This window comes from Eutrigla gurnardus (assembly GCF_963514095.1).
Source record: "Eutrigla gurnardus genome assembly, chromosome: 17".
NCBI lineage: Eukaryota > Metazoa > Chordata > Actinopteri > Perciformes > Triglidae > Eutrigla > Eutrigla gurnardus.
This window is the reverse complement of record NC_139928.1, coordinates 12,567,268-12,587,695: the sequence shown is the minus strand read 5'-3', so window position 1 is coordinate 12,587,695 and position 20,428 is coordinate 12,567,268. Positions and strand designations below refer to the sequence as shown.

Sequence of the window (20,428 nt, the reverse complement as noted above, 5' to 3'; positions counted from 1 at the left end):
GCAAAAATGCACTCTCATAAAAGCATAAAGGAGAAATTGTTCCTCTATAAATACGGAGTGTTTTTCGAGGTTATTACCCAAATATTGCCCTTCTCTTTTTATTGGATTGGAAGAGTGCATGATGCAGGCCATAATGGTGTATTCTCCTGATCTGAAACACAGCATATTGGTCATATAATTTTAGTAGACTGGTAGATTGTCGTCTCTGCCGACAGCTGAGGGCACGCTCTGAGTGGCACATACCATCTGTACCATCTGTACCATCTGGAGATGTGGGGACCACGATGTTGCTCCAAAACTCGAGTCTGCGTTGTGCAATCTGAGCGGGCAATCAATCAAGCTGATCTCGGGTTATTTTTCATTTCTTCCTCCCGCGGCTGAGGTCAAAGTTCAGGGAGACTGAGATGATTAAACTAAATTGACTAAAGACTGAATTTTTTAAGCATGATAATCAGGTTTCCCCAGTGACTTAATCAGCTCTGGGAGCTCACATTCCGGACTCTTCGCGGAGTTAAGGGCTTTGACTTACCTGTCTCTTCAGAGAAGCCATTTGCTCCGATTGAGTGTCAGTATGCTGAGCTTCCTCTGCTAATGATTCCACCGGGCGGTCGAGGTGCTGTCACTAACGGCTCAGCCAAAAGAGAATCGACTCCTCTGGTGTGGAACATAATCCTGCAGAGTGTTGAATCGGAGGGCAGCCGGCGTCTTACATGACATATAGTACTGACATTTTACCCGCTACTGTTTAAACCCCTCGGTGCTCTCCTGCTTGATGTGGTCACATCTGGGGGGGAGCGCGTTAAGCCAGATGAGCATCAGGTACTAATTGCTGCTCATTTAGATACTTGTGTGGCTTCCAGATTGCCAGGAGTGTGGCAAGTTAGGGGTAACAGCTGGCTGGGTCAGCTCTCTGGCACATGTGGGTGAACTCTGAACTCTATTATAACTCTGAGTCAGAGAAAACCCTTCATTTAAAGCAGCTAAAATCAATAGTTTCATAAAAAGAATAATATAATATTTAATACAAAATTGAATTAGTCTACTCTTTCCCTCTCAAGTGTTATTTTCAACCGCCCTCTGTTTTTAGCAACAACAAAAAACCCTCTAAAGCATGACGGTAAACAACCTGTCCAGCACTGAACAGAAGAAAAGCTATTGGCTATAGCTGGCGAACATAGTGGAGCATTTGACGGCTAAAGAGCCTGATATTTCCCTCGGGAGCTCGTATAGACCCGAGCTGAAAGAGAGAGACGTTCGACGGGTCTCTCTTTTCAACGGCGATTCTGAATGAATGCTAATGTTGCTCTGTCACCGCTGGATGTAGCATTCAAACTAGAAACGTGTGCTCAAAAAGGTGATAATATAATATGTCGTGTTCACAACTTGCTTCCACTGCTCCAAAGTAGCCAAAAAAAAAAACACCTTTCTATTGCAACTTTAAATATCTTTCAAACATCACTGGGTGACATGAGAGGGGTGAACCTCATTATTTCCTACTCCAAACTGTGTTAAGAGAGAGTGTAAAGGATAAAACTGACAAAGACAGAGCCTCTGGTGCTCACCATGCGGCCCCGGCTCCGGCGCCGCGGCTGCTGCCAGGCCTTTTGAAATCCTAACCTTGAAATGTAGTAATCACCCAAGGCTGGTGTGGTGGAGAAAATGAGTTTGACTATCAGACTTCACCTAGAGAAAATGTGTGAATGCCTGCAAGTCACTGCTGAAAAACAATGTATTTGATGAAAGTCACTTGTGAGCGAAAAAATAACTTTTCTCTCTAATCAGAGCTTTAATATAACAGCTTGACTATTTTGTAATTAAAGCGGAGTAATATCAACCTGAGCCGAGAACAAAGCCGTTCTCCCTCTGTGTGTGTTGTTATCCCATCTCCACCCCCCCATGCATTAAGTGCATGTTAATGTATAACATATGAAAAAGAAAATCTTGTCAGGCAACTTTCAATTCAATTTAAAAACTCTACGTTTGCATTTAAGCCGGCTCCAGCCGTGCCGTTTAAGACGAGGATTATAAAATAACGGGTGGAATGCGGTCGCCCAGCAAATCAATCATAATTCACTGCGGTATTTACCAGAGGTGAGGGACTCACCTCACTCACTCACTCTGTATTTGTATTCAAACTGTGTGTAAAGCCGAGAATAATGAGCTCACACTCATGAGGTGCGTTTTCCAGCACTGCCTGGTGGGTCAACCCAAACAGAGGAAATTCCAGTGCGTCGAGAGGCTTGACAACGGTAATAACATCTGCACAGAAAACAAAGGACCAACGTCGGATGCTTGGGTGTGTTCATGTTAGAGAGCCTTCTGATTAAGGGCGTGTTAGGCAGCATTTTATATCGGAGTAAATGTTAATAACATTAGTGTGAGGAGTCACAGAGCCACAGTTTGAAATATACCGCTCATATGAGTTTGTTTAGATGTTTGGTCTGACTGTACATTCTTGTCGATATGAAGCTGATTTACTGAGGCTATTGTTGCTCAGGAGGGTAAAAATGTAACAGCTTTTCACATTCTCCATCTCACGGAAACATTAGCAGAGTCGTATCTGCTTCATCAGAAAACACAAGGGAGTCTGCAAGGTTCCCGGGTCGGATGCTCAGTCGTCTTCATTGTGTCGAAAAGCTAAAAAAAATGTCCTGTTATTGTTCGCTTTGCTGATATTGCTGGTTTTATTCCTGTTTATTTTTTTTTATCTCTGTTTTACGAGAGGCAGTTTGAAAATATTTCCTTTCATAACTAGCTCCCATATAAATAAACATCATTATTGTATTATTGTCCTCACACGCCAACATATCTGCCACAAATCAGTCTTCACGTTCGAAGCCTCGTATCGCAGGAAGCTGCGTTCATTCACGGCTCAGTACGATTACGGTGGAGCTCTCAGGCCCAGCAGGAAGCTGGTTATGAACCCTATTATTGGGGAGTGGGGGGGGGGGGTCCTATGTGTATGTATAAGGAAAGGGGGTCGTACATAACGGCATCACTTACCTGTCCTCGCCTGCCCGAGGCTTGCACCGTGTAGGATCCAGTCAAAGCATGAGGCTCGCATCCCCCACTCCCACTCCTCCACCCATCAGCCTCCACCTCCAGCAGTAGCTGTATGTGTCAACCAAGAGAAGGTCCTCATGCTTGCTGAGGTCAAAGTCATCTGTCAGACCGGCGAGCCGGCTGGCTGGCTCCACCGAGGTAATTGGTAGCATTGTTGCCTTCTAGGAGAAACTTGACAAAAAAAATCAGGTGTCAGGTAAAGTTTGTTGGGGGAGAACAGGCTCTCCTGCTCCTCTGATGCCGAAAAGCAAAGACACGCACAGTCGCCGGCAGTCGAAAGGTAGATATAATCACTCGGCTTTTATCTGCTAAGGATGCGCTGAGAGGTCGACGGCATGCGATGCGATCTAGGCATAATGACGAGTGTTTAACGGAGGGCCAGGCCTGGAGTTTTATTGCCACTAACAGTGGATATGTGTGACTGAAGAGGTGGTTAGAAATGTGACATATTTATGTCTTAGAAATCTGCCTCGGAGATGCTTTAGCTGCGGGCCAGGGATAACTTAACTTAATTCTATGGTTGCCTGGATACAGGCTTTCATAGCTCCAGTCAGGTTTTATGAATAGACGGCTGAGCCAAGTGGTGAAAATCGGGGGGGCTAACCACCATGTTTTAACTCAAGGAGGTTATGTTTCTAAAAGGAATGCGGTGACTGACCTTTACAAAGACTCTCCCCAAATAGTACAAAACCTTGAACCCCATTAACGAAAAGACAACCTCATCGTTGTCTTGTAGCGGGGGACTTCTGGCTGCTTTAAAGTACCAGTTACTGAGTCAGCACAATCTCACACAAGAACACCATGTGCAGGGCGGAAACTTGAATGCTCGTCGGAAACGTTTTTCCTTGCAAGCTGAACTTGAAGCATTCTGATACAGCACGTCGGCTTCCTTTTCAGACGCGGCGCCGTCAATATGTCATGTAACTCCGGTGATTATGTATACTCCCTCAGTCCTCTCTCTCTGCAGGACTCCGGCGTATTCCACTTTTCTTTGCCATTCATCGCTCTCCTCATTATATTCTCTTTGCTATGACTTTACTTGACATATATCGGGTGAAAGAGAACACACACAAAAAAAAAAAGGCAAACATCACAGACACAATCTCAGATTGGTCTGTTCCCTGCAGAGACGTTCCCTCGCTCTGCTCTTGACGGATGAATAACAAGCTGAGAATCTTTTGACGCCTGGTGCGATTGGCGGTCTGTCCCGGGTTCTTTTTTGATTTCGCACAGCAGGCAGGTGCCGGACCGCCGGGGCCTCTGAGGCCCCCGATGCGTCTGCGCGCGGAGCCTCGGAAAGGTGCAACCTTCAGAAAAGTGTGGGTGATGGCGGGCTAGTGGGATGTGGCCTCTCTGAGGTGGGCTGCCTGGTCGGTCGACACTTCAATAGACACCTGCGGTTCTCCCTTCGTGCCATCTCATTCCCTCTTTTTTTGGTCCAGTGGAGAGAGATTGCGGGGGAGAGAGAGGGAGAGATAATGGCAAGGATGGGGAGGAAAGGGGAGTAGTAAAGATCAGAGACACAAGGGATGTAGGGAGGGGCTGGAGAGATGGACAAAATACTACAATGAAAGGTTAGACAGGACAGGACAAACACAGATTGCATTGAATGCAAATAGAATAGTTCCTATGGATGGGAACTCCACAAAGAGAAAGTGGTTTTCTAAAAGGGGGGATGAGAGTACAGGAGTCACAGTTCAGCACCTCATGTACATGTGACCGAGTCATGGTGACCATGCGGACATCTGGGTTTGAACCGCTCTATTCCTGCTTTCAAGGTTATGGTGTTGCCGCCATGTTGTTTACACAGTTAGACGATGAAGTTGCTGGTGCGAGGAAGTGCTTCCCTTTTGTTAGACGAAGTCTTACGCAATGACCGGATGTTTCAGTGCTTTATTGCCCCGTCTCATTATGAATCATCACATTTGTTTTCGCAATCAGGTTCCTGTTCCTTTTTTTTTTTTTTAAGAAATGCCCTTGTGTTTGCAAGTCAGCCTTGATATTGGCTTGCTCTTGACCTCATCACACATTAAAATCCCCTGGTTTATCACAATACGTGTATGCACCTGCCTGACTGTTTGATTTCCTCGCCGGTTGAAGCCCATAGAGGAGGGCGAGCATGGATGACGGCCTCCTGACGGGCCGAGGTGCTCTCCAGCGTAAACGTAATTACAGCCTGACAGCGGGCAGAGGCCTCTCACAAAGGGCCGATAATCAGAAGCTGGTGATCGGAGCATGCAGCTCATGACCAGGAGAGGCAGTGACGCTGAAAAGTAATTAAAGGCACCCGCCGAGTGGAGCCATGCAAACTGAACTCCCACTCTGCTGCAACACCCCTTATTGACTTCTCACTGCTCTATTATTCTCCCTGTTCTGCTTTTCTCTCCTCCTTCTTGTTTCGTTTTCACTCACGTCCTGCAGCATTTTGTTCTGCCCCCCCCCTAGAAAACCCTCAGCCGCTGTCCCCTAAACTCCTGTCTTGCTCTTCTCCATCATTCCTCCAGCTGGTGAGTGTTTTTCTCCTCCCCATCATCAGCCGCTGACTCATGAACGCAGCAGCTACCTGTTAAGTGGCAAAGCATTGAATAAATGGATGTTAGAATCGCTCAACCGTGTCTCTCTCTCTCTCTCTCTCTCACACACACACACACACACACAGTATCAGTATGTTAGACATTACGCTACTTTTTTGTGCATGTAGCACATAAAAGTATGTATGTTTTATGTGCCTCTTCTCAGATCTCTCAGATGTGTGACCAACTTGTGTCCGTCTAATATTACTTTCCGTGCGTGCTGCAGAGTGTGAGCTTATCTCCAGCTAAGCCTTTGTGCTATGCAAAGGAGTGAAAGATTACCCCCTTTCACTGCTTCCCCTGTTCATAACCCCCCTAGCTCACCCGTGGGGAGCTCAGAGTAAATGGAGAGAAAGGGGGGGGGGGGGGGGGGGGCATTGTGCAACTATGTTGATTGGTGATTTAATCCCTTTTCATGTTTGACACAGTTCGAGTGCTGTACCCGGACCAGTGTCTATGCAACTAATGGAAAGATGTTTAAGAAGACGGGCAGCGCTCACAAATTCCCCCACCAAGCAGCCAATGAGGAGTGACGTGACATTGTGATGAGCCAATAGAATAAATGAGAGCGAAAGACAGCATGTCAGGGGAACGTGTGTTTGATTCCTCCCCCGAGGATCAATGAAGCTCAGTTTAATTACACGCAGCATGACTGTATCCAGAGTCTTTGACACAGTGGAGCATTTGGCAACAAGATAGCAAGCTTTGGTTGAAGCCTAAATGAGTGAACGATGAATTACATACATAACGTTTAAAAAGATAAACTTACTTATCATTATGCAGAATGGTCCCTATCAAAGTCTTACTAACTTTCAGATTAATAAAGCTACTCTAGCTACGGTAATAAAGTTTTTTTTTTTTTCCGTCTAGGCCTACTTGGGTATGTTGTTGTTGTTGTTGTTGTTGTTGTTGTTGTTGTTGTTGTTGTTGTTGTTGTTGTTGTTGTTGTGTAGTAAAATATTCATATTGTACCTTAATTTGTGCACTCAAATTTATTACTTGACTAAAGGGAACGCAAAAAAGTGTGACAGGATGCCCCGTTCTCCCCCATTAATTAGGCTACTATGACACCCGCCCCTGCGGACGCCTCGGTGAAACGAATCCATCGTCCTGTGAGTGACCCTTTAGCAAGTGCACCCCAGATTTTACAGGTAGCGAACAGAACAGAAATGCTCACAATTCCAATTAACGTGAAGGCGTCATCATAAGGTGTGGTTAGCATTATTGTAACAGCCCAGTTAAAAAAAAGGCGAGGTGCCTCAAATCGAACACACCTACGTTGTTGCGTCATCAACAGGTGCACGCTGCGTCGAGGTTGCTAGCATGCTAACATGCGCAGGATGGATTCTCCATGCGACTTCTGCTCTTCACTGAGTCATTTTTAAGGCTGAGTGGACTGGTGATACTGGTGATACTGGGAGAGAGACGACTGGTTATTGAACACTATGAAGCTGACCCTGGAGCAGATTGTGGAGGACTACGAGGCCCCCAGAATGACGTTCAGACAGGTGAGTCGAACATGACTACCGGCTCAATATCTTACTGTGGGCTACAGATGAGAGCGCCGCGTTGCCTAGGCAACCATGCCTAGCGTGTATGTACCACGCAATGAACAACAACTGTGCTGCAGCTCTCTTTTCGCTTAGTTGTGTGTGTTCGTGGCTGCAGGCGCTGAGAAGTTTGTGTTTGTTTGTTTGTTTACACACCGTGTTGTTGTTGCACCTGCTGTGTTGTTGTTGCCCATGAAGACTTATTGGAAATGTTTTGCCTGGGTGTAGATATTCAACAAATCCTCTTCAGAAGGTGATGAAGTGTCAGAGTTGTGTTTGCAGCTGGTTGGTTGTCCAGAAAAAACATAAAGTAGTAGCTAAATATCACTTGTTGAAACCATCAAAATGCAGAATGCTCCCTGTCAGAGGGTTATATTATTTTCTAATGTATTGTTATCATTATGGATCCATCAAGGAATATTTTAATGCATGACTGGGACCTTCAATTTCTTATTATTTTAATGTATATACTTACATTTTTTGTACATACGATACTAAATATAAGTCAAATTTTTTAGTATAGTAGATGTAGTAGTTGCAATTTGAAATAAATGTAATGTAGGCCTTCATGGTCCACCACTGAGTTTCCTGTTGAATGGATGGGCACATAGTGTTCCAGCTGTTTTGCCCTCGAACATGTATTCTTGGCGGAACAAGGGTTAACGCCTCTGAACTGACCTGTGTATTTCCGTACAATGAGACCTATGTTTTCAACATCTTATCCGGTGGCTTAAAGTGAGCGGCAAGTTGGCTAATGGGCATTTTTTAGAGAATCCGAATCATTGCAAAGCTCAGTGGCATGAAAGACCAGAAAGGCTGCAGCCACGGCCACTGTATACTCATTTAGTGGACGTGGCCTTGTGTTGCGGAGCAAATCCCTTCACACTGTGCTCTTTGTTTAATTTTGAGCTAATCTCTTGCACCATTTTCTCCCTACCATCGGCAAGGAAAAGTGCTGATTTTTCATTTTCGAGGGGGGTTAGGAATTAAGCAGCTTATCACCCCCACGTAACAAAACAAATGCTTCACTATTTACACACTTTTCATATTTTCAAATATCTTTTAACCCTTCGACAAGAGATAATCAGCTCCTGGCTGGGCCAAATTTCACTTCCGCGCCGTGGATGATGAAAAACACAAAGTTGCCTGATTTGTATTCTCCTCACAGATACGGTCTGTCACACAGAGATTGGCGGTGATTGTGTTCAAGCACTCGGGGTCTGTAGGATAAAACAAAAAAAAGGCAGCTCGTCGCAGGTTGACACTGCGTTTTGAACAAGGCGAGCCCCGAGAGCACAAGATGGCGTGCACCATTGAAGCGTGAGTGACATGCAGGCGAGCTTTTGGAGTGAAAACACTCCACAGGATGACAGCAGAGTACTGCTTTATTTCAATATTTCCCAGAGAAGAAAAATTGTACAGAATGTCCTGAATTACACATTCAAATTATACAGAACCGTCCGTCAGTATGACTTTATGAATGACAAAAAGCTTTCAGAGAACACTCCGGTACCCTCCATTGGCCCCATTAGCAGCAGTCAGTGTTACCGGTGCAGAGCTGGTGGCGCATTAATGCATTTTTCTCAGAAACTGCAGGGAAAACATACAGTAGAACAGGAGAACGTACAGATGAAATGACAGGCAGCCCGTCTCCTGTTGTATTCCAGCTATTAGAGCTAAATGGCTGTAATGATGAGCTCATGCGGGACGTCGAACACATGCTGTATTTTTGGCACCGTGAATTGATTATTCTCTTTGTTTGCTCTCTCTTACCTGCAGGAGAGACATTTATTTCGATCAAACAAGCTCGGTAACCGATGTCCTTTGATATCCCGGGAAGAAACGGAATAATACAGACACGTGAGGAGCTTTATTAGAGATGGCCCATAATACAGTGTGTGCAAACTGCTCCGGAACAATAACCATGAATTCCCGGGGCTCAACACTGACTTTCAAAGGTGGTTGTCAGGCTGGTAACCAGGCATCGTCTTTTGGTTGCTGTAACTGTAAATACGGTTATTTGTGCCAGTTACCCGTCCCCGTGTTACCTTTAAGTGCCGTCTGAAGTGTTTTTACTTGTGTGGTTATAGTGGAAAAAGCGTTTGTTTGGGAATGGCGAGAATACGACTGGATAAATGAGACTGACATGAAAGTGTAAAGTAAAATTGTACCGCCAGTGTACTATAATCATCCTCAACTGTCTCTTTCTGTTTCTGTGCAGTAGCTGAATGCTTTTAGGCTCCACTGAGAATACTTCTTCTTCTACTACTGTGTGTGTGTGTGTGTGTGTGTGTGTGTGTGTGTGTGTGTGTTAAAAGGCCTATACGAGTTTCTGATTGGTTAATCTGACGTTATATTTGTCCATAAGGCCAGGAGAGGCAGTTCGGTCCCACAGACAGATGGCTAATTTTACAGCCTTACTATTAAACAGCTGCCGTTTAAAACCCCATAAAGCCCAAATCTGAGGTTGTATTATGTTGTTCGCCTCACATAAAAATATGGGTGGGAACGCATAAGTAGGGGACTGTGTATTGTCTGGGTAACAATGACAGCCAAATGGTCTGTTATGATGAAAACCTCAGTGATCAGATGTTCTTTAGTTATGCAGATTTCCCCAGGAGCATCGTTCAGATAACACGTGGATCTTCTTCGTTTATTAATCCAATACCATCATATCTAAGTCATCTGGTCCACCTGTTCCTTGTGTGAAAGATGGTAGTTTATTTGCAAAGATGAAGAATAAGCTGGACTGGTGCATGAAAACGCTGCCCTCTCCTGGACTTTTGTTGCCATGGCGTGGTCAGCGTGTAGAAGTCAGACGTGAAGCTGAAGCATTTATGTGAGCCCTTCCAAACGAAGGAACAAGTTTGTTCTATTATGTTTCTTGTATTTCCAGATAGGAATGAGAGCTCAGAAACAGCTTCCCCCCAGGGTCACATCATCGGCATGTTTTAATGTCTTAACGATCTTTTTCTGTTTTCTTTTATTTGTCTCGATAGAAAACAATCAAAATGATAACGCAGAACCCTCAAGGGCCATTTTGCTTGAAATAATCGTATCAGAGAAATGCTCATTCCACTCCTGTCTGAGCGTAAGAGCCTGTTAACCTAGGCAACACTCACGTCTCCCATTTACCACCAATGGGGACTCATGCTGTCAAAGAAAGATGAAAGATGAACCATGTTTTTTGTTTTCATCGCTGATTAAATTGCTGATTATTTTCTTGTTGAGAGGAACCCTGGGGAGTTTTTGACTTTAGTCGTCTACAAAGACATGTTTTAATTTGTTTTGGGCAGACACACATGAACACGTGGGCGACAACAAACAGTGGTTTGACAGGTGGTGGTTATATGCCAAGAAAAACAGTTGTTGTTCTGTTAAACATCTTAAGGAAAGCCAGAAAAAGTTGGACAGCTTCAGATGTGTTGTTTTATCATCGCACAATCCATAGCTGAAAGATAGATATTACTTTATTACTATTAAAAGCTTGAGTTCAGCACATAGAATTGTCTCAAACCCTTTTTAACTGTGAAAAACACTGAAGAAATCACAGGAAGAACAAGCTGCCACAAAGCTGCAGTTTCCCTTACCTCCACAAGATGGCAACAGAGTTCATATGTTTCCATATAATTCCAGGTAACCCTTTAAGACGAGTCGAAAATACCAACCTTATGACAAGCGGGTCAAACTCCTCACTGTGCTGCCATCGACACAACAGCTCACATTCCTTCATTGATTTGTATTATGTAATCCAGAGGCATTTAAACAGAGGAGGCTCTTTCCATTGCACCAGTAGACGGTCGCCTGTGCCAAAGAGTTCCAGGAAGAAGCACAATACCCCAGACTGAAGCAGGTGTTTTACTGGCATATCTCAGATCTGCTTCTTCACTTCTTATGTGGCTGAACCGGGCACGTTGTATTATCCGCATGGAAAGTCCCAAACTACCCACCTAGTTTTCACCTGGAAGATACGCCTTCCTCTATGATATATTGTGATGTAATGTGACTTAAACAGCGGCGTCTTACATCACAAACATCCCCTGAAATATCCAGTGAAATAGTTCACTCTGTTAGTATTACAGCTCATGAGGTCATGGAGGATCAAGGAAATATCTGATGACGCTCCGGTGTGTGTGTTCATCCAACAAGGAAGTTTGTAAAGTGGACTATTTAAAGGCTTATGTGGCTGGGAGACTTTAATGAACCCGGATCACAAGCACGGATGAACTTTATACTTTACAAGGGACTGGATAAGGGCACACAGTCACATTCCTTACTCTGTTTTACTCCTCACCACAACATAACATAACCTTAAGTTTGGCATTGTGGAGTATTTAGAGTTAATCTTCTCATCTAACTGCTGGCAACGTGTACAACCAATCTTTCTTGATCTTTTTAAATATAATTTAATAAATATTTAACAAACAATCAGTTGCACATTACCACATTGTATCCATTCTATATCGCTATTTGTACACTTTTTTAAAAGTTCCCTTTAACTCCAACTCACACACAGGAAAAATGACCCTCTTTCTGTCTCAAATGCAACGTTAAAGAAACGTGTCATATAGTCTGATACACACAGAGAGGAAACACAACGAAAGAAAATAGAAAGAAAAATCAACAAAATACAAATACTGAGACCCAACAAAACAAAACCCAAAAAGACAAGTGTTTCGTATAACATCCATCGTTGTACCCAGTGCTGTAAAATGATAGTTATACTTCTTTTTTAATGTTAAGAAATCCTCAAACCCTGACCTATGCCATCTTGAAATATGGTTCCGCCCATTAGAGGTAATGACGTTGATTAGTTTCCAGTGTCGTAAAGTAATTTGTTTATTGAGGCCAAAGCCGTAGTCTCTCATGTTTAGTCGGTGTTTTGGGCTCTGGTATGAAATCAAGTATGCATAAATATGTCTTATCTTTAAACCGTGTAAAGCATGAGATGACAAACCACTTTGTGTTCACAACAATAAAATTCCCTCACACACCTTCCCACATCCACCTCCTTCATCAAACACACCCTTTCCACACACACACACACACACACACACACACACGTTTCTTCAGGTCTTCATTACTTGACCTATTACTAACCTACTTTTTGGGGCCCCTGTTGTCATCCCTGGAGGAGCCCGGCTCTGACGTGTTACGCAATCGCTGATTTGGCAGCTTCCCAGCAGCTGAGACACACCAGTTACCCAGTTGATACCTAATCTGACTCTCTCTCTCTCTCTCTCTCTGACTAACACACACACACACAGACATGCAGGCAGGTATGCGCATGAACACACACACACACACACACACACACGCAGGGCTTACGCAAGCAGCCAGCCATGCCTAGGGCAGTCATAACACACAGGCGGTGGAGACATGCCAAGCTGTTATAGGTCAAACAATGATTCATAAGCAAAAGTGGATTAAATACAGCCGTATTATATGCGTTTGAGTTTTAAGTAGTGCTGGTGTTTGATGAGTTCCATGGGTCTACGGCGAGCGGGTGACGTGTGTGCGTTCCCCGTTGTGTGTTCCAGGAAAAAACACTGACCCACTATTGACATTTGTGTGTTTGAGGAGTTAAATGTTACATTACGCAAAGGTCAGGGAAGAGTAAACGGTTCAAGGCAGAGATGGAGAGAGAGGGAGAGCTTTTTTTATTTTTTTATTTTTCCCTTTCAAGGAGGAAATTGAAAGTGCTGAGGAAAATGAGAAAACGGACCGAGAAGCAGGAAGGCCCTTCTAGGCACACATGGTTGTAAGTAATGGAAAAAAAAACAAGCCGTGTGAATATGAAAAAAATGTGATCTTTATTCAACATCTCCACACATATTTCAAATATACATATTTACATCTTTTGTACAACGACTACATCTCGCGTGTGTAACCTGTCTGGACCAGTAATAGCCTCCAGGTTGTGTCACAAATACATAATTCACAGTGCAATATGAAGTTTTGTGCACCCGTGTCAGTTTACTCTACGCGTCACATGAATGTGTGACTCTGCTCTGTTATTAACCAGGAACAAAAATCCTCAATCTCTTAAATTACTTTCCTGGGAAGGATTCTCCAGGAACAATTCAGATTGTCAAACGTATGTCCCCATCTGGTAGCTCAAGCAGACGAGAGAGTGGAAAAAAAATAATTAAAGAACTGCAGCAGACGTTTTATTAGCCTCCCGGTCGACCCCAAAAAAATTGAATGCGTGGCGCTTCTCTGATATGCCAGATTTAGTACCGTTGTCAAAAATGATTGTGCCAGGATGAAGTAGCTGCAGATCTACAGCAGCCTGGAAGGATAAAACGTCACCGAAGTGCTGCATCCGCCTGTCACAACCTTAACATAAAACGTCTCTCAGAACGCGGCGCATCATTTCACTAACTTATGATGACTCGTCTCTGTGGATCCACAGCTTTTAACGGCAAGAAGGAGGGGGGAAATAGTACCATTTAAAGAGGTGAAACAGTCGGAACAGATTCCTTGCAGCCAAGGTCAGGAGCATTCTCTACAGACACGCTCGAGTGTTGAGTCATCATCAGACAACCAACATCAAATAGCGCCTGACTGCGACTGATTCAGAGGCGTACAGTTTATGAAACACAGTGATACGGGCACAACACTCCGCTCCGCTTTGTCGAATCGACAGAAATGAACCAAAACGGGGTCAACCGATCGAAGGAGAAAGTCTTCATTTTTCTGAAATGTGTTCCTTTTTTTCGACTTAATGGACATTTGACACATTTCATAAAAGAAAAAAACAATACAAACATTGTTGGATTGAGATATTCAAAGTGAAACTCTCTGTTTTTACTCCAGTATGCCTTCGGGTGTGTGATTGATCTGTTGCTGCAAAAGCATGTGACGGAAGTCTTTTTAAAACCAGAGCATTCTTTTCATTCTAAACCAGAAATATTAGTGTTAGTGTTTTTTGCTGCGAGTGATTGATCACAGTCAAATTTGCATGGCCTACAACCTGTTGATAGACGCTTCCTGTTCTGGTGTGATGTGTGTAAATGCAGGTCTGACCGTGTTTTTAAAATGCTCTAGTTTTAAAATGAGATTTCATTCCATTTAGATATGGATATGTGTGAGCCTAGTGCTTTATTGTCGTGTGTGTGTGTGTGTGTGAGACTATTCTGTGAGTTTAACACCAGTAACATCCTTTCCCAACCTTCTGCGCGTGGTGTGAGATTTGTAAATGCTCTCGGTTTGCTGAGACATCGCCAGATTGGCAGTGAGACACCTTTTTGGTAGCGTCCCTGCTGAGTGTGACACATCAGTCCTCTGCTAAGCATCTTTCCCACTCTATGACACCGCCTGCTGCGAGACGTCAAGCTTGTGCGAAGGCCTTCCTCGAGCCGGTCAGTGAGTCAGCCGGCGGAGCCTCCGGCCCGGTCAGAGACCGGAGCGGGAGGGAAGAGCGTCACGGCTCCTCGCCTCCCGCTCGTCTAATGCTTTCTGAAGCCTTGCGAGTCCGGGGCTGAGAGCAAGCGTTGGTGACTACTGTTTGCCATAGGTTAACCTCCTGTGATACACTCATAGTAGCCTGCAGAGATTATTTTGTCAAAGTAATCTGGTTCAAGTCCTGGTTATTTCTTTTAGCACCAAATCATTTCAAAAACATACATATAGAAACACAATGACTGATCATTGTGGACAATGCCCTTAGCGAGTAACACACATACGAGACGAAATACAGTACAGTAAGTTTGTAGAAAGCTTGAGGGTGTATGTACACTCAACAGTACACAAATGGGTTTTCTAAAAAGTGCCAATGTAAAAAAAACAACAACAACGACGACGACGACAATGGATCCCTCATCGCAATTTTTCTGCTTTGGTCCCTCAGACGGACTCGGCTGAATCGAGTCCGTCAGCAGAACAGATCCTCATCCTCTTCCACGTCAAAGGATGGCACCATCTGTTCCGCCGAGCTCACTTCCTGTTCCCCCGGCGCCACTTCCTGCGACGACGGCGGCTGGTGGAACCACGGGTGAACGAGCAGCTCATTGGCCGTGAGTCTCTCCCAGGGTTCTTTCCTCAGCAGGCTCTGGAGCAGACACTTGGCCCGGGGCGACAGGCCCTCTGGCAAACAGCACTGGCCTCGGCGGATCTTGGAGAACAGCGTGGCCGGGTCGGGGTCGTGGAAGGGGTAGCGGCCGACCAGCATGGTGTACAACATGACCCCCAGGCTCCACATGTCGGCCATCTTGCCGGAGTAAGGCGCGGAGCCGCTGAGGATCTCCGGGCTGACGTACGCCGGGCAGCCGTGGGTGTCCGACATGGAGTCGTCGCTCGGGTCTTCTAGGACGCGGCAGTCTTCGAGGCTTTCTAGTCTCACCTGTGTTCTGTGGAGAAAAAGTCAAAAGGAGGTCAGGGCATTTCAAAGGACCTTTAAAATCTAGTTGCCCTATAACATGGCAATTATATCATCTGTTTTCACACTCTGTGGTGAACCCTAAGCAGAACAATGTGTGTGTGTTTGTATGAGTGTGTGAGAGAGTCTATTTGTAACAGTGGCTTTGTTTAACACTGCCAAACATTTCAGAGATCTCTTAAATGTAAGACACTTGATTGCATCATGGAAAAACAAGCATCCTCTCCTGAGGCTTAAGTTGCAGAGCAGATGGACACACACACACACACACACACACACACACACACACACACACACACACACACACACACACACACACACACACAACCACTGAACTCACTGTGACCTAAGTGCACAGTGAGTCCCGTTTGAGAATCAGAGCTGCCGAAGCAAATTTCCAATGACTTCCTGGCACACATGGTCACATAAACACGCACGCACGCAGATAAATATACAACTCCAGCACCTTCCTCCTCCCCTCCTCGCACACACTGCTATATTTAGCCATGTTAATGATGGAACATGTTGTTTAGTCCGGCACTAGAGGAACTAAGATTGTTGGACAACTTAGAAAATGGTTGATGGGGATTGGGGGGAACAAAAGTAATACATTCTCTACAGCAACAGTGCCCTGTTTTAAATTCAAATTTACACAGCGATTTGAGTTTTTTTTTATCAAGCTAAATGCACACAAGAAGCGTGCTGCTTTATCTCGCATTCAGAGGGCCGACTCTGCGAGACACTTCGGTTGTCAGACGGAGCGGCTGGAGAGAGAAAATAGCCGGCCGGGGAGAGGGGGATGAAAAGAGTGACAGCCACAAGGACCGAGATAGAGAGCGACTGATATTCAAACGGCGAGATAGTGGAGGAGATAAGTCAGGAGAGGCAAACGGGAGATGGAGACAGAAAAGGAAACGGAACGGAGAGAGTTAGAGGGGTGGAGAGAGTGACTCATCCTTCTGTTGAGAGTACATTTCTCTCTCTCTCTCTCTCTCTCTCTCTCTCTCTCTGCGGCTATCTGCACCTGGGTCCCACACTCGCGGCGCCAGCCATCCCATAATTACCCTCAAATGGATGTTGCCACATCAGTGACGCACGAGAAGGCTGGCCCAGCAGTGAAGCTCTGCATGCTTCACAGTGCTAGTCACCTTCCCTAAACTGGCTTTTCCAACTGCACACTGTGTGTGTGTGTGTGTGTGTGTGTGTGTGTGTGTGTGTGTGTGTGTGTGTGTGTGTGTGTGTGTGTGTGTGTGTGTGTGTGTGTGTGAGATAGCATTTGTCAAATTGTTGTGACTTTCTCTCTGGCTCTGGCTCGAGTGCTGCATTGTTGGCCGGGACATTGCATCACAGTGTGATTGTTGGGGTCTGAAAGATGCCTGATTGTGGATTTGCGAGCCCGCATGACGGGATAAAATGAGCTCATGGGGAATCGAGCCATTTCAAGGAGACTTAGGTCGATGCGCCCCGAAAAGGCCGCCTGCGATCCGGATGGAGAGGCAGCAATCTCGGTGTGCGCAAATGTTGAATTCCACGCTATCGGCCGCGATCTGCAGCTTTTCGTGCGGTCACGTCGCAGTTTGATCATCGGAAAGGGGCGCTGCAACATGGCGCCAGCTGAAGCGTGAAGAGAAGTTTAAAAAAAAATCATTGCATCATTGGGGTCAAGTGGATCTTGTCTACCGGAGTGCTGCAATGCTGTCACTCAGCTCAGACAATACTGAACTACGGGCCCAAAAGAAGAAGAGGCATTCGCTCTGAATGTGCAATCAGCACTCATACAAACTCGCATGTATGGACACACACACACACACACACACACACACACACACACACACACACACACACACAATGAAAGAAAACGAGCTATGCGCTCCCCCCTCCCTACTCTTCCCTTCTGCACATATACACTGTGACTCATCGCTCTGCAGCCGTATAGCTATCAGAGGGACACGACTGACTTCAACTTCTCTCACTGGCTGTCTGCTCTCATTTGTCCAGTCTGACCCTGCAAACCCAGAGGTCAAGGCTGGGGAATGTTACTGTAGAAAAGTCTCCATGGAAAAAAAGCCTTTGGAAAGCTGAAAAAGAAGGGGGGGGGGTGGTTGTGCGACATCAGCGGGTGCTTACAGGAAAGAGTGTGACGCAAGGGCAAAGAGGCGACAAATAGTTTTGTAAGCAGGGGTTTTGTGTGTGTCTCCGAGAGGCAGACATTAAGGCGTGTGTGTGGGAGCCGGGTCCAGGCCAAGCACTTTGAACCACTCAATCATGCATGCACGAAAGAAAGTGTGTTTGAAAGAATCCTTGTTGGAAGCGGTTGGTTATTCCGCAGCATAGTTGTGATGTCACGTCTTCATAAATAACGTGGAATTAATACATTCGGAGATATGGACCACAGAAGGGGGTGATAAATCGTCTCATTCACCAGCCTTCGTCTGGCGGCGGTGCCAAACCGCCGCCCACCGCATTCGCACATGCATGAGCAAACACAAAGAGACACGTCGAGAAGTGAGAAAAAAGGGGAGACAGACAGAGAGGACGACAATCTGGGAAGCCGTGCAGTCTGCCTCCACAAGTACAGAGCCTCCTACTCTCTGTCTGTGCCCGCATCCATGTCGGCACACATTGGCTGCCGCCGTGTTCGAGTCTGAGAGCATCCGCGTAAAAGTGAACCGATACCACTGGAGCTGAAGGAAACCTATGCTGCAAGGGTGGACGGTTTCTCACCTCTTCTCGTCGGCGAAGACGAACTTGCGCAGTTTGAGGTCGCCCAGCACGATGCCCGTCTGGTGGCAGTGTGCCACGGCCAGGGCCACCTGACGGAAGAGCCTGCAGGCGTGCTCCTCGCTCAGCCTCCGGCAGCTCTTCACCAGGGTGTGCATGTCCCCGAAGTCCTTGTCCAGGAACACGTAGGCCCTGCGCTCGCCGATGATGATGTCCCGGACCCCGGCCACGTTCTTGTGGGCCGGTAGGATCCCGTAGGCCCTGATCTTTTCCTGGTACACTCCCATATCAAAGACCTGAGAGAGAGAACAGGAGGCAGAGAGATGCAGGGTGGAAATGAGGAGAGAGGAAAGGGAGGAGGAGATGGGTCAGTGTGTTTTTAATGATCATCTGAGGGAACAGGCATGCAAATTTGCCCCCCCCTTCACACACACACACAAAAAAGGGGCAAAGGATGCGCTTTGATTTCGGCTCAATAAGCTGCTTTTGCAAGAGCATGACAAAATGAATCACCAACGCATGAAGCGATTAACTTTATTAATCAACAAAGCCAAACGCCTGCAGGTCTGTCGTTCAGAATGAGCGCGTGGATGTCGGAGCGGTGGAGGGCAATCTGTCCTTTCCTCCCCCCCCCTCCCTCTTCGCTCTTTGCATTTCGTGCGTGTCACTGCGTGGCGTATTGCGGTGACGTGGATGTAAATGAGACGAGTTGACAGACACGCTGTGAAAGCCACACCGCCAAGGGATAGGTGGGCTCCAGTAGCCAGGATGTGTTTCCACAACACAGCACAGGATGTGGGGCTGGCTGGAATGTGTTTATTTATTTATTTGTTTATTGACGTGCATTTTTGTAAACAGATTCGGAATAATCGAGATGCACAATAATCATTGAGCAACGATGTTATTACGTAAAAAAAAAGAAAAACACCAATGTGACACATTTCACGTGAGGGTGACATTCGGTGAGCGAGTCGGCTAAATGCTGATGACATGTCAGACAGGCGATTGGGCAACGCGTTGTCTCGAAACACCATTCATTCAGAGAAAATTGCACAACGGCGCGGATTGCGCATATACCTTGCACAGCAGCTCGTCGCCAGTGTCGGTGTTCATCGCGCTGTGCACGCTCTCCCGGTCCGCCAGGGGCACGAGCAGGAAGGGTCCTATCCTGGACGGCCCCTGGTGGGTCGCCGGGACGGGGCTCGAGACGGGGCTGACCGGGGACCCGGGAGAGGTGCCCAGGAGTCCCTGCGTGTCCCCCGCCTCGGCGCTCAGCCTGGCGCATTTGGCCGGCGGCTGGTCGTCGGAGTCCAGCCGCTTGTGCGCGACTCTCCCGGTGCGGAGGCAGGGTGCCGGGCTGCTCCACTGCAAGTTCATCCTGATAGACCGATTCACCATCAAAGCAACAGAAAAAAAAATTAAAAATAATAAAAAAGAAAGAGAGACCCCGACTGGTTTAGTCCTTTTTAAAATAAACCACAGAAGGTGCGCTCCATTTCTCCGCGCCGGGTTGATTCTGGTGGAGATATTAATGAAAGTGGCGCAATAATCCAAAAAAAACCCCAACGTCCTTTTATGGAGAGCGAATGTCCGTGGCTCTGAGGTCCGTGTGCTAAATCCCGATCCCTCAGAGTCCAGGCTGAGAGAGACAGATAGAGAGAGATAGAGAGGGAGAGAGGGAGAGGGAGAGACCGCCTCACGCTCGGAGAGAGAGGCAGAGAGTGAGTGAGCTCCGGTGATGTTGAGCTCAGAGCTCAAACACTCCGCCCGACCAGTCCAGCCTCCTGGTGACACAACCATTGAGCAATCCTGTAACGGCACCGACTCCAGCTCGGCTCTGATGAAACCTCCTGCTGTATCACCTTTCACAGAAGACTGCGCCTGAGCTTATGGCGCAAACATTCGTTGTATTTTCTCTCTGCGTTTTTGTTTTGGTGTCATGATTCTCCGAATTCCACTTCTGAGATTTAGCTGATACTGAAAAAAAAACACACCATAAACCACGTGAGAGGAATGAAGAAAAAAAAAAAAATCATCTGCTACTTATCATGGCTGCCCCATCAAGCGTGCACATGTTTTTAGATAATAATTAACAATCTTTAAAACTCTTGAGAGTCTCCTCTTGCAACCATCTCCCCGCA

General features: G+C 46.1%; 1 protein-coding gene across 1 annotated transcript; it reads right to left on the bottom strand.

Annotated features, from left to right (window-relative positions):
- Positions 1 to 12,976: 12,976 nt before the first annotated feature.
- Positions 12,977 to 20,103, bottom strand: trib1 (tribbles pseudokinase 1). Its single transcript, XM_084032509.1, has 3 exons — positions 19,365 to 20,103; positions 18,291 to 18,583; positions 12,977 to 15,537 (listed from the first exon to the last, which is right to left on the bottom strand). The coding sequence occupies exons 1-3, from the start codon at positions 20,085 to 20,087 to the stop codon at positions 15,063 to 15,065; spliced, it is 1,491 nt and encodes a 496-aa protein (XP_083888635.1). The 5' UTR covers positions 20,088 to 20,103; the 3' UTR covers positions 12,977 to 15,062.
- Between the last annotated feature and the right edge of the window lie 325 nt (positions 20,104 to 20,428).

What these genes read in the sequence shown, in the direction of transcription:
- trib1 (XM_084032509.1), bottom strand. Translation starts at nt 20,087, where the DNA reads ATGGTTGTGTCACCAGGAGGCTGGACTGGTCGGGCGGAGTGTTTGAGC. An exon ending in GCGACGAGCTGCTGTGCAAG is followed by an intron (nt 18,584 to 19,364) that starts GTATATGCGCAA and finishes TCTCTCTCTCAG; the next exon opens with GTCTTTGATATGGGAGTGTA. An exon ending in GTCTTCGCCGACGAGAAGAG is followed by an intron (nt 15,538 to 18,290) that starts GTGAGAAACCGT and finishes TTTTCTCCACAG; the next exon opens with AACACAGGTGAGACTAGAAA.